This window comes from Podarcis tiliguerta (genome assembly GCF_965153285.1).
Source record: "Podarcis tiliguerta genome assembly, chromosome: 9".
Lineage (NCBI taxonomy): Eukaryota > Metazoa > Chordata > Lepidosauria > Squamata > Lacertidae > Podarcis > Podarcis tiliguerta.
Genome location: NC_139542.1, coordinates 40437491 through 40456943, shown reverse-complemented (window position 1 = coordinate 40456943; position 19453 = coordinate 40437491). Strand labels below are relative to the sequence as shown.

The window sequence follows — 19453 nt, the reverse complement described above, 5'->3', positions numbered from 1 at the left end:
ATCTTTAAAAATAGATCTGAATAGTATAAAAGAAATAAATAACTCACTCACCTACTTAGTGCTGTTTAAGACAGGCTACATTTTAGGACACCACACCAGTTGCAATACATCCCATTCCCTTTACATTGTTGTTGTTTAGTCGTTTAGTTGTGTCCGACTCTTCGTGACCCCATGGACCAGAGCACACCAGGCACTCCTGTCTTCCACAGCCTCCCGCGGTTTGGTCAAACTCATATTGATAGCTTGAGAACACTGTCCTAATCAGCCATAATTATTCCCAGCCTCCCTGGTCTCACTTCTCATGCTGAAGTAGATAGTACCTCTATGTATGCATATTGGAGAGCAACGCTCCCTTTCAGGGACAGCTCCTTACTGAGCACCTTACACAAGGGATCAGGACAAGCAGAGTGGGCTGCTGCTTGAAGGAAATCAGAAATGCTTTTATACATAAGTACTCTTCTCAGAGTCTAAACTGAACTGGCCATAGCTTCAGCAAGTCAGGAACGATAATCAGATCAACACTCTCTCTCCAGCCCCCAATGCTTCCAACCTTTCCTGGTACACCAGTCTAGTTAGTTTTTCCCTAAAGCCCTAATACCAATAAAACACTAGTAGTATTAAACCCTAACATGAATAAATCTGCAATCCCCAGGTAAATTGAAATGCAGATTCTTAATCTTAAACCACAGCATAGCAAGATGAAAATACATAGCCAAACTGGATCTGTATGTGACACTCCCATTCCTTGACAAACAATGCCTGCCTTCCTCACAGGGCACAACTTGGTCTTTTCCTGTGAAAAGCACAGGATAAACATGGTCTCTACCCCCAGTCAAGCGCCATGTTCTAGAGATGCAGGTGCAGTGGTTGGCTTGGGGCAACAGGCGAGGGAATGGTTGGATGGATAAGTCATAACCTGTGAAAGGTGCCTACACAAGGAGAACTGCAGTAAGTGGTCCACTTGAGCTGGGCAAGGCTTTTCACCTTGATATTGCCTACAAAAATTGAACAGGGGTATCTGACTTTGCAAGTGTCCCTAACTGACACCTCTAACTGCAAGATCGCCGAAGAATTGACGCCTTTGAATTATGGTGCTGGAGGAGACTCTTGAGAGTCCCATGGACTGCAAGAAGATCAAACGCATCCATTCTTAAGGAAATCAGCCCTGAGTGCTCACTGGAAGGACAGATCGTGAAGCTGAGGCTCCAATACTTTGGCCACCTCATGAGAAGAGAAGACTCCCTGGAAAAGACCCTGATGTTGGGAAAGATGGACGGCACAAGGAGAAGGGGACGACAGAGGACGAGATGGTTGGATAGTGTTCTTGAAGCTACAAACATGAGTCTGACCAAACTGCGGGTGGCAGTGGAAGACAGAAGTGCCTGGCGTGCTCTGGTCCATGGGGTCACGAAGAGTCGGACACGACTGAACGACTAAACAACAACAGCTGCAACACAGCAGGAAAGGGGAAGGAGAAACTTTAACAGCAGAATATTGCACACTTCCCCCCCTTTTTGCCTAGGTTCCCCCCCAGCCCCACCCCCCCAGCCATCTTTTAAAAACATTTTTCTCCCATTAAAAATGCTCTTAGAGTGAGGGAGTTGCAGTGAGCTTTCTTCATTTAACAAAACAGTGTCACAGCTTTCCACAGGGATAACTACAAATAAAATTCAATAAGGTTCTAGCTAGTAATATTTTCCATCTTGGTATAGATCGGCGGATGATATGCACCAGGAGCCTACATGACAACTGACCCAGTTTCCCTAGGGAAATTCATACTGTGAAAACCATTACTTTTAAGTGAAAGTCATCTATTACTCTCAAAGGACTGGTTCTAACATAATATTTTCCTCTGCAGGAGTCCTTTTGAAATGACTTGTAGAGATGCACCCATTGATTTATTTATTTTTCCAGGAAGAAAGAAAAAAGATACACAAGCAATGTCTTAGATCCAGAAGGCAGTTCAGTCTGCTACTTACCATATTACAGGAGTCACCTTTTCTCCTTAAGCACCCAAGGCCAGAACTTACAAAACTGTTCTGTTATGCTTGGCACTCTCCAGCTCCTACATCATTTCAGTTAGGTTTGTGGTTCAAAATTAATTTCCGTAAGTTATGAAGAACACCTTACCTCTGTCACTGTCATAGAGATATGCAAACTTGGTCCACTGGTAATATTCAATCAAGCTCAGAAGTGCTCCCTTGAGGTCTGGCCTCATCTGGATGACAAATGGGTGCGTTCCATCTGTTGGGAAGCTGGGTGTTATGAAGGAGACATGAAGTGTTCCACAAAATGATGTGATGGTATTTACAGACTTCTTGTCATAAAATCCAAAAATAGCAAAGACTCCTCTTGAAAACTGGGAGCAAACTGGGAGAAACAAGCAAAAAGAAAACATTTTAGAACGTGCAACTGATCTGCATTTTTTAAAATAGAAAAATGTGCAATTGCCCCCACACCTACAAAGAAGACTTTTAAGACGAAACATTGGGAGTATGGTTGCATTTATTAACATTACAAAATGAGATGAACAGCAAGCCAGATATACCAGATCAACCAAATTCAGAATGTAAGGGCAGGTGAGAAGGGATTGACTGAGACTGATCAACAATTTTGCCAAGAAACTGAAGCTATTCAAACAAATCCCTGTAAGACGTTTCCTCTTTATATCCCCAAATACTGCCATGTTTTCTTCAGCGTCATCCTGATTAATGCCACACGTATATGGCATCTGTATGATATGTACATGACATCAATAAGGGTGGCAATGATGCTTAGGCAAGGTCATGAAGTTCAGCTCCAGGTAACCAAAGATAACTGTTGTCTAAGCAGACATGAAACTGAAAGGCATGCATTTGTGAAGCTTGCAACTTCATCAAAGACGTTAGAAAAACTGAAATTTCAGATAACATTCCTTACTCTACTTACCCTACATAATCTAATTGGCCCTCAATAGTGAAGTTTATTTGTTAGTTTGTTTGATGATAATGATGATCATCTACCTGGAAAAACATTTGACATATTTTGCCCACATTGTTGCTTATTATTGTAGCACACTTCTAATTTAAATGTGTGCTATTCATTTTAAAGGGATGCGGTTGGCGCTGTGGGTTAAACCACAGAGCCTAGGACTTGCCGATCAGAAGGTCGGCGGTTTAAATCCCTGCGACGGGGTGAGCTCCCATTGTTCGGTCCCTGCTCCCGCCAACCTAGCAGTTCAAACACGAAGTGCAAGTAGATCAATAGGTACCGCTCCGGCGGGAAGGTAAATGGCGTTTCCGTGCGCTGCTCTGGTTCGCCAGAAGTGGCTTAGTCACGCTGGCCACATGACCCAGAAACTGTACGCCAGCTCCCTTGGCCAATAAAGCAAGATGAGCGCCGCAACCCCAGAGTAGGCCACGACTGGACCTAATGGTCAGGGGTCCCTTTACCTTTACCTATTCATTTTAAACTGTCTTTAGAAGAGGCTTGTGAAATGGTTTGATGGGTGACTAATGCCTTCCTCCCTGATCTGCCACAGAATGGGAGGGGGGGGGGAGAGAAACTGAGTTCTGTGTAAGGTAGCATGTAGTCTGATCCCAAGGTGCATCCACCCTCCTCCCTGCTATTTAGTCATCTTTCCTATAAAGACCACCTGAGTCCAAATTAGCCATTCACCCTCAGTGACGCTCAGGAAAGTGTCAAATCTGATTGACTCCAGAGTTTCCATACCATCATTACATCCAGGATATGATCCTTAATTGGCTTAAGAAAGAATGGAACAGAGGTTTTTAAGTGTCCACTCAAGCAGAAGGAAGGAAATGACTGTGAACAAACATTCACAAAAGTTGAATTTAGGATTTTACAAGACTTTCTGACTTCCCTTCTTGAAATCGCTGCATTTGAACCAAAAATGTTACCTAGAGAACACATGGCTGATCCATAGCAAACATTTTCTTCCTACTTTCTTTGATCCCACATGACTCTGTTAGGTCTTATTTACATGTTCTCTTTTTAGCTTTGCGTTGCCTCTTGTGGACTAGCCGATGTTGTGCTATAAAACCTTTCCGCAACTACAACTATTATTTCTATGCATTTATGGAGAAATACTGGTTCACACTAATGCAAAGGACATAAAAACACAAGAGGAGCAGTCTAAGCACTGCACTTTGTGTTCTAATGCTCTGTTTCATTAAACTTTTAATATCAGCATTATAGGACTCAGCAGAAGAAGGTCCTTCTCCATGGCACCTCAGGTCATGGAGCAAGAAGAATAATCTCCTGGGTGTAAATAGAGTGCTGATTGTTTCATTTTTATTACCATCTCAGACAATAAAAGCCTAAAACAATGCTGATCGTTAAAGCCTGGATGAACCATCCCATCTTTTTGGGTCATTCTCTTCAATGACTCTGCAAATGCAGCTTGTTTTCAAGGTGCTAAACAGTCCATAGTTTTATTTACTAAATGAAAAAAAAGTGGACACAATGGTTAAAAAATACTTCTGGTTTAGAATCTTGCTGCCACCACATGCCCTGACGACTTTTCACCTCTCAGGTAGAGACACTGTTTGTCTAATCAAACTCAGCGGAGCCCCCTAGAGAATGCAGGGACCCCATGTCTCTGTTTTGCTCTGTTGGTTGGCCACACCAAACTGCGATGGCATGTGAAGAACCAACACTGAGTACCTAACTGAAAGCATGTCCTATGCACTTAAATGGCACACACCCCATACATTTTCCTACCAAACTGGCTTACCACTGAGCTACAATTTCTAGCATCCTTAACAAGTTACGGTTCCCATTAATCATTTTTTTGAGAGGGCAGTGGTTCACCGAACAGCTGGTTAGCAAGACTGTTCTGTTGTGCAATAGATTTTCTAAATAAGCCGAGTCTCTGCTGGGTACTTTGCTTTGATTTTCTCTTAGTTGTATTTTTATTTAAAGGTTTGCTCCCTCACCTGGGCAAGAACCAGTGGTTTAGAAATAAACTCTTACCACGCACCCATGTGGATAGCACGATCTAGAATCAATCTAGATTGAAAGCAGCATGTTCTGGATAGAGATAAATGACACTTTTGTGGTACAAATAATAAAGCTTCTTGCCATCTGCATTTTCCTCACAAAAGAACTAGACAACCATCACAAGGATTAGTTTCTATATATGAAGATTGTAGAGGTTTTATATGTGACTTTTCTAAGCAAAGTATATCCTGAGCCTTCAGCTTCTGCCAGCCTAGGCACATGCTGTGCTGCTGCTTTAAAACTGGGACTGATCAAGTGTTGAGTTTTCCCTGCCGCAGGGCTTTGTAAATCATGGTTTTCCCAGTGAAACTGTGACAACCAGAGCCTCAGGCAGGGCCTTGCCAAGACATTTTGCTACCTGGGGCGGAATAGCATGGTGTTCCTGCTTCCAGGTCAAGGTACATAACACCCAAGGCCAGTTAAGTTATTTTGGAATTTGAAGCAAAAATATAATAACCCCCAAAGCACTTCTGCCTCTCCCAGCAGTGAAAGAAACAAGAAAACAACAATAAAAATAATTGCATAACTAATCATTTGCTACCCTTTCACGACACCCCATATCAGCTGTCTGTGGCAACCCTCTCACTTTGCCTAATGGCAGGGCCAGCCCTGAGCTGGTGGTCTCCTTAATTGGTTCTAGATAACCCACAAGAAACAAGAGAAAAATTGGCCAAGTGTTGCTTAGCAACAAATTACAGATCTTTGCTTTCCTCTCTTTCTTCCCCTCTATTTGCTTCGTTACTTGATGACATTCCATTGATTGGCACCACAAGCTCTATTTAGCACATTATGAAGCATATTATTAATACTTACCAATTTCTCTCAGCATTTCTTGATTTGTGTGAGTGTTTTGCCTAAGTAATTGTCAGCAACATAAATCACTATACCCTACAGATAGCCATCAGAGTTGTGTATCAATTGAGGCTGTCTCTTACAATACAGCTATCTATTTTATTGTTACTAGTGAGATGAATAGTCAGAGAAATATCCCTTTATCGTATCAGTTATTGGTCCCTCTCATGTTTGGTACAAACCTTTTGTAAATGGACAAATTTCATTATCATGTGTGACTCCTCATATTCACTCATAGAATAAACAACTGAGACATCACTGTGAGGCAATGACCTCTTATTGATGCGTTCTTACTAATATTATATAGAAACTGAAGGGAACAAACTGTTGTACAGTGGTACCTTTGTTTATAAACTTAATCCATTCCGGAAGCCCGTTCTTAAACCAAAGCATTCTTAAACCAAGGCGTGCTTTTCCATAGCAGTGGGGGACTCAATTTACAACTGGAACACACTCAACAGGAAGCGGACACATGTTCTACTACCAAGGCAAAGTTCACAAACCTAAACATCTGCTTTCGGGTTTGCAGCGTTCTTAATCCAAGTTGTTCATAAACTAAGTTATTCATAAACTAACCAAGGTACCACTGTATAGGTTCTCTTGAAACTAGTTCAGGTAATAGATCTCACTGCTAGTATAAATAACAGTGAGTGCATACCTTCACAAAGAAATAAGTGTTGGTTTCAAATAACAGGCTGGATGCCATTTGCTACTAACACAGGAGACAGGGAGGGGGACAAAACTGGAATCCATTCTTATTTAAAGGAGAACCAATCCAATTCACACTTTCTTAAACAATACACAAATCAAAATACACTCACCCTTCAAAGCTCACACTTCTCTGAATATCGATAATACTGTAAAGAAGTCTTATTATCAATATTCAAATGCAAATTTCTGGTTGAATTTGAATCCATCTTAAGTACATCACAGGAAGTTAATATATAAAGTTTTGAGAACACATTTCAGCCCAATGCAACAATGCTTCCTTTAGAGAACAAGTGTTCAACACGCTAAGGAATATTGACCAATAATCACATCTTTGTTAGGAAAGGCCAAAGATAAAAAGCTGCAAGTTGTACTCAAAATGGAGACAAAGAGAAAGCAGCCAGGAAATGAGACCCAACAACTGAATACCTAATTAGTGATTTTGAGAATGGTTCTTCATTTGCTAAAAAAGCCAAGTTAGAAATGTTACAAAGGGACATCAAAAGCAAGCTGCAAACAACAGTGCATGGAGGCGGGGGAAGTATTTCGGAAAAATAAAACAGGAAGAAAACACAGCTGTCAGGCTAAATCCTCTATTGGCAACGGCCTTACAGAATGTGGATTAAAGACCAATGTGCAGTGTTTTCCAAAGCTAGCAACTGTCTGCAGTGAAAAGTGAGCCACGGAAGAGCTTTCTAGAACCTGACGAATCCTATATTGGCAGAGTAAAAATGCAATAAATGAATAAATGAAAACTAGAGGGAATTAACTACTCTATGCACATTATAGGGTTCCTACTCTGGTTGTCATATTTCAACAAGTGAAATATTTTGCATATTTTGCGAAATCGTGTATGTCCGTAAAATTTCGGACATATGACAACCCTCCTTCACTCTCGCAACAAGCAACTCAAGGGCCCTCAGGCTCTTTGATTCTCTCCAATTAGCCAACTTATTTTCCCTCTCTCTCCTTCTCCAGCACCCAGAGTGATGTTCGTGGGGCTAGCCGCCCACCGAGGCGGGGCTAGAGACCCACAGTGAGGGTCCAGGGGGATGCTGGCCACGGTGAGTGTTCCAGGGTTGCACCGGCGACAGAAAGAATCCCAGGGTGTGTGTGGCGTGGCGATTTCACCCCCCCCCCCCAGGGATGACACCTGAGGCAGACTGCACCCCCGCACCCCCTTTCTCCGCCAGTGCTCTGAGGCTGCATGCAATCACCTACACTGTCCTCTTGACTGTCCTGTTTCATTTTGATATGTTGCTCCACATACCCTGACATAAGGCCCTCCCTCTGCACACAGCATAGCCAAGGTGGTCAAACGTAGAGCTGCCATGTTTCAAAAAGTGAAAATCCGGACACAAAAGTTGTGGATATGGCCCAGTATGGGCTGCCATATGCCTGGGTCTCCCCGGACATTTTAGCTGTAGGGCAGTCCTATCAAAAGTCACTTCTTTTGCTCCTCTCCCCCTTGTCTAAAAGGTTGCCCACCACTGCCATATACTAAACAACACATTTCTATCACCAAAAGAAAATCTTCAGTGCAAATAAGAGCACAACTGTCACGCCTAACCTATTGTTTTGCATACTAGTCTTGTACAGAATTGTTTTCAAAGGACACCATAGAAATGTCAAGTTCTGTGCTTCTGTGTTATATTTCATTTGCCAAATTATCATCTGCCACTGCTCAATATGATTCTAATGAGTATTCTTATGGTTAGTAATGGCAATTGTGCCTAGAATCCTTATAAACATAGTTGGTCTAGAACTTTATTTAAAAATACCCTGCTAAAAGGACAACCTGAGCCTAACAGCCTCCTCCCACTGTCTCTCCACCCTTTTTCTGGAGAAGTCCCATTCTATTCCTATTCTCTGAATAAGCAACTGGATCATGGTTGTTGTCTGCTGAGGATAAAGAAGTTGTGGCTCTTCAATCAACTATTGATTCCAAAGTAAGCCAAAGAACTACGGTTTTAAATAGTTCCTGGGCCTGTCTCCAAGAATGAAGTCAGTTCAGAGTCAGGCATGGGGAGGGGCCAAATTCAATGGTAGAGCAAAAGCTCTACCTGCAGAAGGTTCCAGGTTTGATTCCTAGCACCTCCAGGTAGAAAGACCTCTGTCTGAAACTCTAGAGAGATGCTGAAGCTGTTAGAATTCCTGCTCCATGATTGCAGTCATGGGATTGTTGTCTTTCACATGATGGTATATGTTTTGAGAGTGGGATGTGATGGAGACAGGATGTTTGTGTTACTGTGTTCCGTGAAGTGGGACTATTGTCCTTTGTTCATTCTCTTTGATGCTAGAGAGAGAGGGAGCCATGTTGCAGTGCTCTGTGTATGTTTATATGTAAATAAAGTAGATTAGCCAAAATGATGAGTTGCTGAGGTCTGTCATGCAAGTTGCGAAGACTCTGTGGATCCTTAAGTGTGTCAATGTCTGTTGGCATCAGTCGCTGTGATGTTCGAGCAGACAAAAGCTTTTGAAGCTCCCAAACGATAGACCAGGAGCATGTGTCTCTGCCAGGGTCCTACTTGAGTGTAGGATGAGCTCCTGCCTTAGTCTAAGTCAGATCGTTGGTTTCATATATTCCTAAGGCCTCTCACTCAGATGAGAAAATAAACCAAGGTTGGTAATAACATAAATAGTCATATATTTAGAAATATCTAGCCACTGATATATCTCTGTGAAAGTGGGATGGTAGCGCAGCTTCTTGTGCAGTCTATAACAGCTTTTGCCAATCTGGTGCCCACCAGATTGGGCTCCATGGTCATGCTGGCTAGAGCTGGTGGAAGTTGTAGAACAAAAAATCTGGAGGACACCAGATAACAGAAGAATGATCTGTAGCTATATTAGTACTGAATAGTGCTATTAAAGCTGGTGAGTTTTCAGAATCACGACCCAGAGAGATAAAAATAAATGCTAATATTCAGTGATGTCAGTCTGATTTCTAACATTCACTGCAGTAATGAGCATAATTACCACGATGCATATTCATGAACAATATACAAAACCACATCATCTGTGGTAAAAATAACAGACATTATTGAGTTATCAGCTAATCAACTCCAACACAATAAAAGTTTACTCGCAATTTAAATCGGCAAAATCTTCCTAATTAAGACAACTTGATGAACAAGATATTATTGTGATTTAATGGCAGTGCCAATTAAGAGAGGAGGCCATCTAAAAATAAAACCTGTCTTTGAAATTAAAAATGAAAATATATCACTGTACACTAATATGAGTTGAAGGCATAGTGCATGTATTCTTTATTAATTTATTACTTGGTGTTTATATTAACCATTTGCCATGTAATCTTGAACTTTATACCTTATTGTGTCAAAATATCTATTTCCTTTATTCTAACAGTTTATTTTACATTTTTGCTCACTGGAGTTAGCAAGTTTCTAGTTGAATTTAATACATTTTGTTTACTACCACTCACTGCGTGCTCCAGAACTCTGAATGTTCTCCATATTGCACATTTCCTCACTCGGACTGAGAGTAGTTAAGACCATTTGAACAACTGCACATGTTAGAATCATTCAGCTACGCGCTGATGTTACATATAAACACAAAGAGACTCACTAAGACCATCTACGGATGCCAGATTAGAGATTTCAAGCAAGAAACTACATAGAACAGTGGATTATAATTGATACAGTTTTATAGAAACCTTTTAGAAGGTAGCCACAATAGTCTACTCTGACTTCAATGGCTAGTAGCCATGACTGCTATGTTCTACCTTCCCTGATGGGACGCAACATGCCTCTGAACGCCAGTTGCTGAGAATCACAAGTGGACAGAGTGCTGTTTCCCATAGGCATCTGTTTGGCCACTATGAGAACAGGATGCTGGGTTAGAAGGGTCTTGGGCCTGATCCAGCAGGGCTCTTCTTAGGTTCTCATGTTCTAGAAGGAAAAACAGCCTCCTTAAATATAGAATGGGCTTTGATATAAAGAATTCTTGCCATATAAAGAGGAAGGGGACAAATTTCACATCACTCAAATTATCTAACAATGATTGTAAAAAAGGACAGGATGCCTATACAGTAGTATCTCCGTTTACGAACTTAATCCGTTCCGGAAGTCCGTTCTTAAACCAAAACCATTCTTAAACTGAGGCATACTTTCCCTGATGAGGCCTCCCGCTGCCGGTGCCATTCCATCGTTCAGCTTCCATTCTTAGACCGAGGTAGAGTTCGCAAACCAGGACACTACTTCCAGTTTTGCGGAGTTCATAAACCAAATAGTTTGTAAGCAGGGCTGCTCTTAAACCGAGGTACCACTGTACTAGCCTTCTGGAAACAGAAGAGGTGAATCAAAAAGTGTTTGCTCTAACAAGGAAAGAGGCTGGATGCTACACTTGCATACTCACTGCAATACTGAACTGACGTTGAACTATATGGCCTTTGTAAGGAATGAAAATGTCACTTTTTCCTAAGAGGTCAAAAAGCCTCAGACAGTTGCAACACCAGAATGGAAGGTTGCATCAGTTAGAAAACCATAGGCTCGCTTGGAGGCTTATCTTTACTGGCTTGGGATTAGAACACCCAAAAACTGGGTGGCTTGCTGCTAGAATGTGGTTTATTTAGACACCTCAGCATGCTTCGGCAGGGTAGGACTCCTGCATGCCTAAGGGGTGGTTGGGATGTGGCTTTATCACTGGGGTAAATATGTGAGAGCATAGGAACATGCTTCTTGATTTGGGCAAAAGTAATTAAGAGTGATGGTCCCTGAATTCAGAGCGATGGGAGAAGTCAACAGGGGTGGAGAGTTCGATATTTTAATTAGGCAATCATGATAGGCTGTAAACCCTGTGCACCTCCAGCCAATGGGGGACAGGGGAGGGAACTTTTCGCTCAGAGGTAGGAGATATATGCCTGTGTTTTTCTGAATTTGGGTTTGCCTGTTTGCGGACACCCATCCTTACAAGAATGTATAATCAATAAACTCTTTGCTACTTCACCAACTTTGCTCAGATTTTATTTTAAGGATCCCAAGACTCCGAGTCTTGGATCAGTGTTTTATATCCAACAGCCTTCAAGCTCCCTTCCAATTCTTTGATTACATGAGTCTCATTGGAAACAAAGCACATGTCTAGTAATAGATATGTTGCCTGAAAGCCAGAGGAGAAATGGAAAGTGAAAATAATGCTAAGGTTATGAAAGATTTGAGGCCATTTCCGTGTCATTTCAAATCACATCTATTTTTTCTTCTTCATTAATTTTTACTTATGAGGCAGAAATTGTATGCTGATTGGATCGAGGTACCCTAACGCTAGAGTAGAGAGAAATTGTGCTGGTGTTTCAGGAAGTGAAATAGATCAGGAAGGCATACACAAATTCGTCCAGGACTAGTTTCAAGGGAGCTCTCTATTAGGGTAGTAAATGCTTCTGTGCTAAGGGAATCTAAGGTGGATAAGATGCAGGAGTGCATTGCTTGTTAAGAGATATTGCTTATAAACCCCAAAGTAAAAGAAAAATCATCACGAACAGTTTTTCTTAAGCACCACCAGTCCCAAAGGGTGCGCCATTTAAAAAAACCTGAGTAAAACTGACAGGACTGTCATAAAAGTAGCTACTGCATGTATGACACTGGTGATTTGTTTTTACAAACGAGGCTCTCCCTACCAGAAGGATTTGTTCTCATGTTTTATGAGGTTATGATCATTTAAAGGAGATAAGCATCCATTATGATATTGACAAAAGTTATTTGGTAAACAGAATCTTGGCAATGGCAAGCAAATGCTGTAATCTGCAAATATATTTCCCAGCAGGGCCTGCCAGCAAATACAACCTTTCAGGCATTTCTGGATAGCTGTATGAAAATCAGCTTTTCTGAAATCCAAACTGCACATTTCAATATGCACATCTATAGCTTTCCATAAGAGCATGAATTCTAGCATTATACCATGATTGCCCCCAAAAGTTCCAGTACTCTAACTCTAACCTAATTTAATCTTCTTCCTATTTATTTATTTATTTATTTATTATTATTACTTGTTTTTGTAATAAGGAACGAAAACAGAAAACTGCAGATTTCAATAAGTTCTTTGTCAAACACAAGAACAAGCTAAGCTTTAAATGTGTTTTAAGAACTTGGCAAAAAATGTTCATGTGCTGGTAAATAATTTGTGATTAGAATATACAGCTGCAAATATTTTTCCTGTAAACCCAGGCACTTTAGGACACACCTATATAAACCCTGTGCACAGAAGCTGGTGTGCAGGTAAGCTAGGTAGCTCCCAGTCTATATTTTCTTTGCACTGGGGAAAAAGCTGAGTTCAGAATTCAGCTTTCAAATAATTCCAGATTTCATTTTGTGTTTGTCTCTTAAGGCAAGCTCCCAGCCCTCACTACCACAAATGTACAATTGAAAATGTGTGGGTAATATCAGCCGGAATTCTGAAATCCAGAGATTTGCTTTTGGGAAAGGGGAAAGGTTTGCATAGCCAAGCCCTTGACCCTCCCCGTGTGTAACAAAACCAGATTCAATCATGGAGATTTTTTATTTTTAAAAAAAGTGAGCTAGTTTCTATAAAAATAGAGAAAATTAAGCAAACCTGAATTATTTGTACATAATTCAGCTTTCCCTAGTTCAGAATTAAGACAAATGTATTGTAAGGCACATCTTTCTTTACTTAGCATATCGTTTTAACACCACTTGCTAAACCACTGTGAATATGGAAACAATCCAGCCAAAGGAAAGTGTTTTTAAAGATTATTTATTTCATTTGAAAGGACTTAAGCACATAGTTGTCTCTCAGTTTGATATCAAAGTACCATATTTTTCGTCTATAAGACGCACCAGACCACAAGACGCACCTAGTTTTTGGAGGAGGAAAACAAGAAAAAAAAATATTCTGAATCTCAGAAGCCAGAACAGCAAGAGGGATTGCTGCGCAGTGAAAGCAGCAATCCCTCTTGCTGTTTTGGCTTCTGGGATAGCTGCACAGCCTGCATTCGCTCCATAAGACGCACACACATTTCCCCTTACTTTTTAGGAAGGAAAAAGTGAGTCTTATAGAGCAAAAAATACGGTAGTTTGCTTTGGCAGGAATGTGTCCATAAAAATTTAGCAGGTAAAACAAAAGAGATGGGCATTGTGCTATATTTTTGTTTAAAAACCAAAAACACAGATTACCAAGCATAATATGTACCACAGATACTTCATGGATGATCATATTCACTGTTCAGTTGAACACAGAATAAGATATAATACGATCACTTCAATCATGGTACACACAGCAGCAAGAGTTAGACAAACTGGAATAACACTGATCAGCTGTCTCGGGAATCAGAGGAAGTGAGAGGAAGTATGAATTTCAGCTTTGTACTTCTCTTCTGAAGAGCTGGCTTTCTGACTCAGCTTTGCTAACATATCTCGCTGCCATCTCAGACTAGGAACCATGCATCTTCAGCACCCATTTGCACACCCAGTGGAGTAAGGGATATGACATAGCTGTCAATGTTTCCCCTTTTTAAAGGGAAATTCCCATATTCCGAATAGGATTCCTCGCAAGAAAAGGGAAAAGTTGACAGCTATGGGATATGAGCTTTGAAGCCAACTTCAGCTCAAATATGCTCTCCCGGCTGTATTTGGTTGTATATATTTATTGCTTGAATTATCAAAAAAAGAGAAAGATATTCTTTCTCAGAATTAGTTTCATTACAATTGCCACTAATCAAACATAAAGGAAAATCAAAGGCAGATTTGGGGATTCCTTATTAAGCAAAACACTTGGGAGTTTTTTGCTGGAAGCTAAAACAAGAAACAAGAGATTTGACATACAACTCTATGCTCTGGATGTATAAAGTCAAAGAGAAAGAGCAATGCTTGATAAATGAAAAATAGGGCAAGTATCAGAGACTTCCACACACCGTGCATCTGTTTCCCAATCTGGAAAATCCAAATAAAAGAATCCAACTAAGGGCTAGTACAAATGTAAGTATGTACCACCTGTAGGCATGTAGAATTTTTTTTTAAAGTTTTAATGTGCATCTACATCATTTACACTTACTGAAACAATACACTATCCCAAAACAAAGTTATCATTTGAAATTTGCACTTCTCTGAATTTTGCAGTGCAGTTCTTCAACCAAACAGTGTTATAAAAATGTGTATATTTATGGAAAATATGCATAAGGATGTGTGTCTTTATGAAACTAGCATACAAAAAGTATTAGGGGAAATTGCATATCAAAATATGGATACTGGAGAAAATGCATACTAAAAAGAAACTGAAATTGATGATTGGCAACTGAAAGTGTGAATTGACTCCATTGCGAAGAATTGAGTTTGAGCTGATGTGAAATGATAGGAAAGGTTTTTCTGGAGTGCTGGATCTGCAATCGTCCATTCGTGCAGGTGAGAAATTAGTGGTTGTTGTTGTAAGGGTAGAACATGCATGTATGAAAAGACTACTAGTTGTGATCTAGTTCTGTGAAATAGTCTTTCCTGATCTATCTTACAGGACTGTTGCTACAATAAATTACTGAGATAATAACCTTGTTGGCTCCACAGAGCAGAAGCCTATCAACATCTGCCAGCAGGTCTGTCAAAATCCCTTTTGCTCCACTCTTAAAAGGGAACTGGGGTGGAGAGCTTTGCAAAAGCCTTTGCAAGCCTCCTCTCTTAAACGTCAGAGCAAGATGGGGACTAAAAAGGGGGGTGCCTTCTCCATCTTTCCCCTGAAGACTCTGAGACTGGAAAATTAGAAGGGAAGTGGGAGGGTACTTGCAAGTGTCCCTCCTTCCCTCTTAAAGCCCCAATATTGTACCAGTCTTGTGTAAAGCCCCAATATTGTACCAGTCTTAACGACTCACAAAAGCTTGCAAGTGCTTTTCTATTACTACCATCATCAAGGAAACAAAACCAAGGATCTTGGAGTTCCTCCACCATATGACAAGTTAACCCAAACACTGCTGAGACTTATTTTTTATTAATAACTAATTACTTATATTTGTTAGTCATTTTATCTTGCCCAAGGCAACCCAAAGCAACTTACAACCAAACCAAAATAACCTAATCTATCAAGTATGAAAATCTATACCACAGACGTTGATCCTGGAATATATGAATAAACAAGTTCATCATAATCTAATATACAAGTAGCCAAGAGTCCGGTAAGTCATTTTGGTGAAAGTGGGGTTATATCAAGCAACTCCATTAAATTGAAAGCTGTAAGGTAGCACATCTTCCCAATTTGTGGGCATTATAACACAAGTTGAGGAGATCTATGACCTTGTTTATGTAAATTTAAGTATTGTCAGCATTCCTTGACAAATCTAAATGACAAGTATGAAAGTCAAATGTTTAGCAAGTATATGCTAACTACCTTAGGCAAAGTACAACACAAAATATTATTCATCCTTTCAGTAGAAAAGCAACTTGATTGGTATTTGCTTACCCATAGAAAGCTATTGCATTTCAAATTTAATTTTAGATACTGTATGATAGAATGAGAAATAATACTAGAAGAGTATTTTGACTAAAGCTTAATTTTTACAGTAGAATGAAAGGGACATTTTTATGTAAATGAAGAGGCAGACCACTGGGTTTAACTTGAACTGCCATTATTTTAACAGTTTTATAGTCCACTCTGTAGTCCAAACACAAGGTGGTTAACATCTGCCTATCAAATTCATACTTAACTCTATGGAACAGGTGAACTCTTCTTCCCATTTTGTTGTACCACATGAATCACCCAAGGTCTTGTATCCTGTCCTAGGCATCTTGATCACTGCTGTATCCAGTTTTATTCCTCCCAGGACCTTAAGAGAATCATAGAAGAAGCAAGGAGCCTTCTTCAGGTAGAAGGCCATATTCCTTTCTGAGCAACATCCTGGTAGGCACATGCCAGTGGTGGGTGGTGCCAGAGTCAAAACTGGGCAGAGTTATGAAGGTGAATATTCTTTATGTATAGGATACTACATTCCAGCCACACACAACAGAGGTTTCTACACACACACACACACACACACACACACGACAAGCAAGAAGCATTAAAGGACACATTCCAATGAGGCAAAACCATTCACAGAGGAGAGTGGGGTTATGGCTTAGGGCAGGCATAGGCAAACTCAGCCCTCCAGATGTTTTGGGACTACAATTCCCATCATCCCTGACCACTGGTCCTGTTAGCTAGGGATCATGGGAGTTGTAGTCCCAAAACATCTGGAGGGCTGAGTTTGCCTATGCCTGGCTTAGGAAGAGTACAAGGGCCAGGTGAGGAGACCGCAAGAGCCACAGTCAGCCACTGGGCATGAGACTTCCCACCTCCAGACTACAGGAAACAGGTAATGGGGTGAGATTTAACCACACACTCAGCAAGCATTCCTAAGGAGCACAAGCTGTAGCTGGAGAATGACACAGTTTTAGTTATATCCAATGAAATCATTTTGTGGCTGAAACAATGCCCACATACAGAACAGAAATTCCTGTCCCTCTCCTCCCCCTACTCTCACAAAAATCTGGTTTACGGTTTCTCCCAATCCTCTGGGACAGATCTTAACTGAGGTGCGCAGGGAGAGAAGAGGCAGATAGTACAATGATTGCATTGGATTCAACTGGGGATGAGTGAATTTTGGTTCGCTACATTTCTCCTTTTTTCAATGTTAACCTTAGTGCTCCACAGTTCCACACCAATTTCTGATTATTATTATTTTTTTTTAAAAAAACAAATCATCATGAAAATTTGTCAGCATCTTAGTGCAGCTTTGTACATAGTTTTCAACTAATATATACATTTTTTGCAAATAGTACTCTCGGATATAATGCACGGTTTGTATGCAATTTCACTTGTTTATGCCTTTCTATCTATGCACATTTCCCACCAAATTATGCATCTTTGTGCATATTGTTTGGCTGGCTGGAAAACTGCAACGCAAAATTTGGATGATGGTGAATTTTGAAGAATACCTGTACTTCAGTTCTCGTATTGGTTTGAGAAGTGTGAATTAATTAATTTCTCATTAGAATACAAACAAAATTGAATTTCTCCCCCACCCCTAGTTTTAACCTCATATTATGATGAAGTTGGAAGGGACCCTGGTGGCCACATCTCCAACACGCACAACAAGATGGCCATCTAGTCCCTGCTTAAATACCTCAACTTGATAAATCTGCACCTGTGAACTCTCCTTCATTGTGCTTGAGGAGGATCGTACAGTTACTTCTTGCCTAGGAATGCTCCTTATTCTAAAATTTGACAACCTCAGATGAATACATCTTGAAGAAGCAGCTTTGCTTTGATATAGATCCCTTAAATAACTTCCTTTGAAGTGGGAAGCTCGACATGTATTATTTCCTATTAGGCTATAATTACAACCAAGTTAAAAAGAAACCTCTTTCAAAGGTGAATCATAGAATTATTATTATTATTTTTTTTAAAAAGGTGTCATCTTTCCCCAAAGTTGTCAGTAACTAGGATGTCTGGCTCCTCTGGGAATTTAAATTAGCCAAGTGAATGACAGCAGGTGGGAGATTTGTTCTTTTCCCAATACAGACCATTCTTTTTCGAGCAGGTCTGTCACTCACTGGGGGCCAACACACAAACACCTCAAGGGCTACCGCCTTTTATTTCATTTGCTAACAATAAATGGCTTCCATCTACTGCCTGAGAAGAACACTTAGCCAGTGTAAAGGGATGATGTTATCTATTTTGTATTGCTAGGTAACTAGCTTTCGGCCTCCTGTATTTACTGTAAAAATTCAGATTGTAAGCTTTAATCAGCTTGCTTAGGAGATTAATCAATTAAGAGCACAATGCCTATTTATTCAGAAGTTAATTTTCACCATGCACAATGGATTGCAATCCTTGGCATGTTTACTTGGGAGTAAGTCTCATCAAGCCAAATACAGCTTATTTCTGAGTAAACTTGCACTAGAGCATAGCTATAGCCAGCCCATCTCACGGGGCCAGCTGTATGAGTTATGACCACACTTGTTCATTTTTAAGCCATTTGGTTTGCCTTGTTTTTCTGAAACAGAAAATATAGAAGATAATGTGGGTTATTGCTTTGTTTGTTACTATGTTATATATTTTCGTATTTTTATATTGTAAACCACCCTGTGATCCTCAGATGAAGGGCGGTACAGAAATTAAATTAGATAAATACATAAATAATAGAAATAGAAATAAAAGAATAGCCTTGACTTGAAACAATGAAACAATTAAAAGGTGTTACAGTTAACAGGTCTACTCAGAACTCAATCCCACTGAGTTCAGTGGCGTTTTCTATATGTCAGTATAGAAATGCACCCTAAAATCAGTCAACTTCTTATTGTTATTCTCTTGGCAGTTTTTGCTTAACAACAGTTCAGCTTATCACACTTTTTATACATTTGCCATATGATCCTTTTAAATAATTTTTGACAGTCCTATTCAAATTTATGTATATTTATAAATAAATGAATGCAGGTGCCTTCTAAAAACACCAATTATTCTTCCCCGACATTGACACCCTACTCACAATGAGCCTGGGCCAGCCAAGGATAAGCACTTTTAAATTACATGGATTTCAGTGGAAGAGATTAAATCATCCATGAATGTCTCCCCCACTGTACTCAGAACTGAACTCAAAAGTGCTTAGCATTAGCTGGATCATGCCCAACATGCTTTATTATCATTTTGTGTGGGCCAAGCCAGCTGTTCTTATTAATCTTCATCCTCTTTCATATCTGCTACCTGCTCGCACAATTACAGCTGCTGTTGCCTGCCCTGGAGAAAGAGCAAACCACCTTACGCATTTCATAAGGCACAGAAGGCACAGGAGGGCAAAGCCTTGGTCACTCGGTCAAGGGCAAAAGGGAATTGCAATTATACTCCGCAGAGAGTAATAGCAAGAGACTGCTGAAGGGCAATGTGTAATCAGCAGAACGGCCAAAGGGAT

The 19453-nt window shown here is 40.3% G+C and overlaps 1 protein-coding gene across 6 annotated transcripts in view; it reads right to left on the bottom strand.

The window, feature by feature from the left end:
* GRIA2 (glutamate ionotropic receptor AMPA type subunit 2) overlaps positions 1–19453 on the bottom strand; it is a 74532-nt gene that overhangs the window by 34567 nt on the left and 20512 nt on the right. For all 6 annotated transcript variants that reach the window (XR_014515129.1, XM_083457215.1, XM_083457214.1 and 3 more), the window contains exon 3: positions 2131–2370. Coding sequence is in view for 5 of the 6 variants with exons in the window: in XM_083457215.1 (XP_083313341.1) it covers positions 2131–2370 (240 nt within the window). In the remaining variant the exon portion in view is untranslated. The remainder of the gene's footprint in view (positions 1–2130; positions 2371–19453) is intronic.